General features: G+C 58.0%; 2 protein-coding genes across 2 annotated transcripts in view; both read left to right on the top strand.

The window, feature by feature from the left end:
* The first annotated feature begins 81 nt into the window (after window positions 1-81).
* Window positions 82-1,340, top strand: ATP5MG (ATP synthase membrane subunit g). The gene is made up of 3 exons (XM_053996870.1): window positions 82-202; window positions 437-597; window positions 1,167-1,340. The coding sequence occupies exons 1-3, from the start codon at window positions 139-141 to the stop codon at window positions 1,263-1,265; spliced, it is 324 nt and encodes a 107-aa protein (XP_053852845.1). The 5' UTR covers window positions 82-138; the 3' UTR covers window positions 1,266-1,340.
* Window positions 1,341-4,071: 2,731 nt separating this feature from the next.
* KMT2A (lysine methyltransferase 2A) overlaps window positions 4,072-7,953 on the top strand; it is a 41,823-nt gene continuing 37,941 nt past the window's right edge. Inside the window, 1 exon segment of the mRNA XM_053996845.1 lies at window positions 4,072-4,410. Within this exon segment, the coding sequence (XP_053852820.1) occupies window positions 4,072-4,410 (339 nt within the window).

The following is a 7,953-nucleotide window of genomic DNA, read 5'->3' as shown; positions in this document are numbered from 1 at the left end:
GGGCTCGGGGCCGGCGCGGGTCTCGAACCCGCGGCCCCGGCCCGGCCCCGCCCCGCGCACGTGGCCCGGGGTCCTCGCTGCGGGCTGCCCGCGGCGAACGCCGGGTGCGGCAGCGGCGGTGACATTGAGCGCGCAGCGATGGCCAAGGCCGCGCAGGGGCTGGTGCAGCGGCTGGTGCAGCGCGGGCCCGAGCTGATCGGCGGTGAGGGACGGCACCGGGCAGCGCGGGGGAACGGGCTGGGAACCGGATGGGCTGAGATGAGGGGAGCGACAGCGGGCCAAGGGGAGCGGAGGGGATGGGCAGCGGGGCTGAGGGCAGCCGGGCTGAGGGCAGCGGGGCTGAGGGCAGCGGGGCTGCGCCCGGGGAGGCCTGGCGGGCTCCCGCCGCTGGGAAAACACCGGGAAAACACCGTCCGCTCCGGTCCCACTCCCGCAGCCGCCGTGACGTACTCGAAGCCGCGCTTGGCCACGTTCTGGTACTACGCCAAGGTGGAGCTGGCCCCGCCGACCCCCGCCGAGATTCCGCGGGCCATCGACAGCATGAAGGGCCTGGTCCGGGCCTTCCAGAGCGGCCGCCTGGCGCAGCTCACTGTCAAGGTACCGGCCGGGGCGGGATGCGGCAGCGCCGAGGGACAGCTCCAACGGGAGCTTCCCAGCCACCCAGGAAATGCTCTGCTCCTGCCTTGGGAAGCAGTGGGAGCTGTTGTCAGTGACATGGGAAGCTCGTGGAATTCAGGGGCCCAGAGTTCAAAGTGTTTTGTTTTATTTTATTGGCTTTGCTCTACTTCTTCCCTGCCTGGACCAGGCTGTGATTGTTCCCCTCTTCTCCCAGGGAAGGGAGAACCCATAGGTGGCTGAATGAGCCCAGCCTTCTGGATCAGCTGTGTCATCGGTTGGCCTTGAAATTAGTGTGTTTCCCGTATGTGGGCTAAGAAATGATCCTTGAAAGAGCTGTAAAAAGCCACAATCAACAGCTGACGGTGTACTTAATGTTGTAGAACGTTTCTGTGATGGGACATGTTGAGGGGTAGCCAAACACAGCAAACACTCTGCTCCACTTCTGGGTTTTTGCCTTGAGAACTGCTGGAGGGCATGGATGTGGCAGTGGGAGCGAGGGAGGAGCTGTTGAGGGATGTGGGATCTAACCAGTGGCTTTTTCCTTTCAGGACGCACTGAGGAATGGCCTGGTGGCCACGGAGGTGCTGATGTGGTTTTACATCGGGGAGATCATCGGCAAGGGCGGCATCATCGGGTACAACGTGTGAACCCTGCCCTCAGCAATGCCACGGTGCTGGGTCTGTAATGGGGTCTGCCACAATAAAACTAGGAGCCTGTATCAAGCTGTTGTCATCCTTGTCTGGTACTCTGACAGATGCCAGCCTGTCCTGGGGGCAATGCTGGCACGGATGGCTCCTCAAGAGGGGTCTAAGGGCGAGGCCCAAGGGTGCCAGAGCTGCTTTAGTGACATCACTTTTGGTCACCAGAGCTGTGTTTGTTCTGGGACACTCACTGTGTCCCGACTGTGGCTCCAAGGGGAGGTCTGAGAACCCCAAAATCAAACAGAGGCTGCAAAGGGGAAACATTCCTTTTGTTCCTGAATGCAGTTCCCATCAGCTAGTGGGAACCAAAAGCAAATTCCAGTACTTTTTACACTATCAAAAGCAATTTCTGTGGCTTATTGCATAGGGAACGTAGCTCTTGTGGCTTGGTGTGTGACTGGTGCAGTGGAAGCCTGTGCAAGTAAGCAGGGCTTTGCTCCATGTGTCACCTCAGCTCCCACCGGCCAAAGGTTGAGCTGTCTGGGGTTCTACCACCTTGCTCATTGTCAGCCAGCTCTTGCAGGGTTTTCTACAAAACCTGCCGAGTGCCCTGTGCTCTGACATGTTCAGAAAATAATTTGTAGGAGCCCTCTGAAGCTAGCAGCCTGTTTTTACTGTCTTAGAAGATGGTTTTAGTCAGTATTGCTCCTTGTTGATCCTGTTGTTGTCCTGCTGCTCCTTTGCTCCTCTGGGCATTGTGCTGTGCACACCAGTGACCCTCCAGGCCCCCAGCCCTCAGTGACCCCGGTGTCTCTGGGGTGACTGTGCCAGTAGCATGCCACTTGCTGTCCCTGCAGCAGAACTGACCTTCTCAGCAGGCCATCCCGGCAGGAGGCCTGGTGTGCTGCTGACAGGGAGTGCAGGTGAGCTCACACACTCCAGATGTGGTAAGCAGTAGGTTGTTCGTGGCATGGATGGAAACCTTTTCTTCTTTCTTGTTAAAAAGAAGGCTTCCTGTCCCAGCAGCTCTGGGTCACAGCTGGTCACAGGTCACTTCCATGCTGCAGATGGGAAAACTGAGGCTCAGTGAACTTCCCGGCTTCTGTGGGGGAGTCTGCAAGAGGAGCAGTGACTGGACCTGTGCTTGCAGCCCCCTGCCCAGCCTGTGTCCTGCACTTGCTTCTCCCACCAGGCTGGCCAGGACACCGTGCCTGCCTCGCACGGCCCTCCTCCTGGTGCTGCGGAGAGTTTTGTGATTGCTCAGCCCCAGCAAACCTGACCAGGGCTGCAGCCAAATGGTCTGGCTGATGGCCCCCAAAACTGCCCCTCCCCACAAGCTTTTTGCTCCTGTCATCACAGACCCTTCAGCCAGCAGGTAGAGAGACCAGCAAGGGGAATGGGCCAGGCCCTGTTGTGAGATTCTGCAGGATATATTCCTCAAGGAGAGGGAGATCACATATGGGATGTAATGGGTGAGCTTGACTGGAAGGATTCTGCACCTAAGAGAACCTCACTGGGAGCAAGGCTGTCTGATCTGGCTTCAAGACCTGCCTCTCCTCTCTGACTTGTTCTTGTCTGCACGTGCCCCTCTCAAAGCAGGGTCTGGTGGGCATTCAGGGGGCTGCAGCTCACACCAGCACTGGCCTGGCAAAAGCTTCAGTGGGAGGATGGGATTAAGCTTCACTAATAAAGCATGGGAGAGCTCACTAAGGCTCCTGTCCCTAGAGAGGAAGAAACCATCTAATTTTAGTTCTCCTCCCGGGAAATCCTCGGGAGAAGTCCCCCTCAGCCCCGCTCCCACAGCAGAACCCCAGGCAGAAGCAGGATATGTGACCCAAAAAGGGCTCCAGCAGCTTGTCCGTCCTCTCTAACTCCAGAGCAGTGTCTGGCTGCCTCTCTCGGGGACAGCCTCCCCCCCGCCCCTCCCTCCTTCCCTGCCCTCAGCTGATGAACTTCGGGGGAACATGGCTATTTTATGTCCCCAAGCAGAGGGATTTACATCTTATCCGTGTGCTCGCAGTGCTGTTCTCACGGAATACGGTGGGCACTTGTTGGATGTTAACCCTGTTCTCGCCGCGCTGTGCTCGACGGGGTTGCCAGCCCGGTGCTGTCGCCGCCGCCTCCCTCGCGGGGGTGGCACCCAGCGGGACGCGGCACCGGCAGCGCGCGGGGCCGCAGGCACGATACAGCCGGGGCCGGGAGCGTAGGGCGAAGCCGCCCGCCCTCGGTACCGCAGCTCGGGGCCGCGGTCCCCCCGCAGGGACCGGCTCGTCCCGGGCCGAGCGGCGGAGGGTCTCGGCGGGGAGCGCGGGCGCTGCCGTGCCGGGCCCGGGGCCGCGCCCCGCGCCCCGCATACGGCCCGGCGTTATGCAGGGGGTCGGCAGCACCGCCTATGCCGTATGCGCGGTCCCGGGCGCGGGGCTGCTGCTCCCGCTCGGCATCGCCGTCGCGGTTATGAGGGCTGCCTGCGGCCCGCTGACACGTCAGGCAGGTTCCGGGGCTGGCTCGCGAGGAGCCCCGCGCCTGTATGGCACCGCGAGCTATGAGGGGCCGCGGCGGCGCGAGGCTGCGCTATCCAGGACGGGGGGCTGCACTGGGGCTCGGGCCTGGGGCCCTGCATATCGCCCAGCGTTATGCCGGGCTGGCACTCATCGAGCATGGCTTATTCATGTGCCGGGGCGGCGGGATGGCGGAGCCCCACAACCTGCATGGCACCCGTTGTTATGCAGCGCCTCCACGGGCCGGCGAAGCGCTATGCAGGGCGCGGGGTGCGGCCCGGCCCCGCTCTCTGGCTCGTCGCCTCTCAGTAAAGATGGCGCACAGCGGTCGGTGGCGCTTCCCCGCCCGGCCCGGCAGCGGCGGCTGGGGCCGCCGGGGCCCGGGGGGGTCCCGCCTACGGGTGCCGGCCGTGCATAGCCTGCGGCCCGCCGAACCTGCGGCGGCGCCGGCGACGGCGGGCGAGGGCGAGCGCGGCGGCCCGTGCTCCGGCGGGGCGGCGGGAAGCGGCGGAGGCGGGGCAGCGCCGGGCCCCGGCGGCCCCGCGGCCGCGGCCGGTCCCGGCTTCGACGCGGCGCTCCAGGTCTCGGCCACCATCGGCATCAACCTGCGGCGGTTCCGCGCGGCCTGCGGCACCGAGGCGGGCAGCGGAGAGGTGAGAGGGGCGGCGGGGCGGGGGCGGGGGGGCGCGGCGGGCGGGCGGGTCCCGGGCGCAGCATCCCCGACGCCCCGGCGGCGGCGGCCCGAACACACCCGGGCGCACCCACCCGTCCCTGGCCGCACAGCCCGCCCGCCGCCGGACACACCTCCCGCGCCCCGCACAAAGGGCGCGCCCGGCGGCGGGGGGGGGCCGTGGGGGGGTGGCGGGAGCCGGCGGGCGGGACCCGGTGCCGGTCCGTGTCCGGCCGCCCTCGCGGTCCCTCCCCGCGCACGCGACTTGCCGCCGGTGCGTCCTCCCTGCCGCCGCCTCCATTATCCGTCTCCCGCCGCTCCCGCGCCCGCGGCGGGGCGGGATGCGGTGCGCACGCCCCGCCGGCGGGAGCGAGGTAGGATGGATGCGGCCGGGGCCTCCCGGTGCGCCCCGGCGCCGAGGATGCTCGGCGGGGTGACGCGTCCTTCCCCGGGCGCGGGGGCTCGAGGGGGCTGGGCTGCCGGCCCCTCCTGCGGGCCCGGCGGTGGGTGTCGCGCACCGGCCCTCCCCCTTCTCCTTCTCCTCCTCCTCCTCCTCCTCTTCCTCCCTTTCGCCGCTGTGGATGCCCCAGGCGGAGCTTGGGGCGGCGGGCCCGTTGCGAGAGGCCGTTCGCCGGTACTAAGAGCGCTGGCGCTCCTTTTTTTCTTTTTTTCTTTTTTTTCTTTTTTCTTTTTTTTTTTTTTTTTTTGGAGTTGCTCTTTTTCCTCCCTTCATTTTTTTTTTTTAAGCCTTTCTAAGGCAGCCGGAGTGGGAGTGCGACAACAACCCACCTATTGACAGAACAGGGAGGACATGATGGGGGTGTGTTACTACGAGCTGCAGCGTTCCTTTCCCCCAGTTGTTTTGCATCACTCCTTAGCGGCATCCTTGCGCCGGCAAGAGAATTCCCCGGGTCTTTTGTACCAGAAGGGCTTTATTTCCGATTTTTGAAGGGCCAGCTCTGTCTCCTCCAAGCAGGTTGTCAGCTGTAGGGTAGGTGAATGTATCTTTGTATTTTGTCTGCATAAAGACCAGTTGGTTTCCTTTCCCATCACTGGCCGTAGCAGAGTTCATTAAAACACACATGAAAATACAGTTTTCTTGTGTCTTTCTGGTTTTGGCATTTTCTACTGGGTGCCATAAAGTGGAGCTCTTTGCTCATGGCTGAGCTGGAGGAGTTCCTTGCCTGTAGATTGGCTGGAGGAACTGGGCTGTGTTTGCAGGAACAGAGCTGAACGTGGGAACACTCCTGCCCTCACCTGTGCAGACCTTGGGGTGTGAGTCGCACTGCTCTCATTAACACCATCATCTCAGGGATCACTTCGGGATATTTCTCTTTTTTGTTGTTTGCAGTAGACATGGCTTGATGGAATTCATGGAGTCCTCTGGGAGGCAGTTAATACCTCACCAGTGCTAGTTCAGGGATAGAAATGACTTGAGATCTGGCTAACCAAGCTGACCACAGAGTTAATAACCCAGGAGGTTTTTCATGTGGGGGGAGGCAAGTTGCTTTGTTTCTTTTCCTTTTATTTTTTTTTTTTACTAAGATGACATTGGGCTGTGGTTTGTTTAATTCCAGTTGTCTTCAAGTATATTTTTGCATCTCAAAAAAGCCCTAAAACATCTTTGAGATGTCTTTTTGAGTTTAGCCTTTAGGGTATTTTTGCTTTAGAGTAAAATAGCTTGAATGCATTGTAGGTATGGCAGCTGATTAACACAGGGTCTCCTCGATTTTAAGAATTCTACTTATTACATCACTTTTCTACTTAGCTGCTAATAGCTTTTCTCTAATAACATTGCATATAGTAGAAAGTAATGATAAACACTGATTTGTGGCTCGGTGTTTGTAGGTTCAGTTTTGCCTGACCCCTCATGAGCCAGGCAGAGGCAGACCCCAGATGTTTCCCCTCACTCTGGATTTGCAGCATGCTGGTACTCTTGGGCATACTCAGAGAGGATCCTCACAAGCATTCAGATTGAGTTAACTAACCCAGCTGGCTCCTTTCCTTTGGTGATGCTCAAAACACAAAACATTTTTGCATCAAAGAACATAGTTCTCCTGGCTGGTGACTTGTGCACTCGTCATAGTCCTAGTGAAGATTTCGGTCACCAGAGGCTGCTTCTTTTCTGTCTTGCAGTGCAAGTTCTCTGTGAGCTGGGGCTGAGGGTGTGAAAAGAGCTGTGGCACATGTAGGAAGCCAGCACATGGGTGCTGCCTGTGGTCTCTCCAGAGGAGAGGGCAGCTGTACGCAGTGCAAGAACGGTGCAGTTTCTGGTACCCGTGTGGTAGCTGCTCTGGGGAGGTGTTCTTCTAGAAGGGGGCTTCCAGAAGACCCCTTCATATTAGGGCTCACCATGTCCTCTCAGTAACTGCCTGGTGCTCATGCTGTTCTTTTCCACAAGGTTGAGGGTCCTTCCTGAGCCAAGCCAGTTACAGTCTTCAACCAAGCTGCCATTATTCCTCATCAGGAATAAACTCTGGCAGTTGTTTTGAGGTCAGGAGCCAGTGGCAATCAGAGGAAGAAGCTGTGTTACCTTTTTATTTACAAGTTCTGCTCCGCATGCTTATTTTTTTCTGCCTCATTCTTGTCTGCACTTGTGTAGGTACCTGTTGAAATTGGGTATTGCCACCAAGTTAGATGCAGGAGTAATGTCCTGAACAAGTATTAGACGCAGTCTTTCCCTTGTCTCCTTGACAGTTTCATAGTACATAGCAAACTGCATTTCTCATTTAAAAGATACCTGAATTCTGGGGTGTCAGGGCATTCTCTTCAGATTCAGGTCACTTTGTACAAAGCCTTGTCTTCTGCTGCAGCTCAGTGTTGCACTGAGTTATCTTGAAACCAGCTCACGTTAAAGGAGCCACATTCTGATACTCAATTTTAACACCACAAGAATTGCTGGGGGACTTTTTGCACAGTGAAGCTGTAACTGGTTGAGCAGTAGCATTTGTACTGTGTATTAACCTTTCAGCTTGGTGTGAGTGGCACTGTAGGAACAAGAAAAATATGGTTGCATTTTCTTGGTTTATTATGTCAATATTTGGTGTAAAAGAAGCATAAACATAGTTGTTAAATATCTGCTCTGCCTGTCAGTTTAGAGCTTCTTGCCCATCTGTGAAAGCGGATTGAAGCTTTGGGACATAAAAGTTGAGAGTGTGCTGGGTGCATGCTGACAGTTACCTCCATAAATCTGTATTGGATGAAAGTTGCAGAAGCTCAAGTTTGGCAGTTGGATGTGGTGGTGATGGTGGTGTCCCTGGTAGCACTTCCGTGATTATACCTGGGGCATAATGTTTTATGAGGTGAATGTTGGAGTTGTGGATGTTCGCCAGTGCCTGGAATGTTTGGTACTAGATCCATGTCCTGGGGGTAAGGATTAGCTTCCCTACTGCCGCCAGGGTCATTCCTGAGCTAGAAGTACAGATTAATTTCTTCTGTTTGCCTCAGAATTTCCTCACGTAGTGTTAGGTTGAATGGTCGCTGTCAGACTGCTCGAGTGTTTAATGTGTGAGTTGGGGGTGCAGAG

Source organism: Vidua macroura, chromosome 22 (assembly GCF_024509145.1).
Source record: "Vidua macroura isolate BioBank_ID:100142 chromosome 22, ASM2450914v1, whole genome shotgun sequence".
NCBI classification, from domain to species: domain Eukaryota; kingdom Metazoa; phylum Chordata; class Aves; order Passeriformes; family Viduidae; genus Vidua; species Vidua macroura.
Note: the sequence above shows the minus strand (reverse complement) of the source record. Positions and strands in the feature narration are given on the sequence as shown.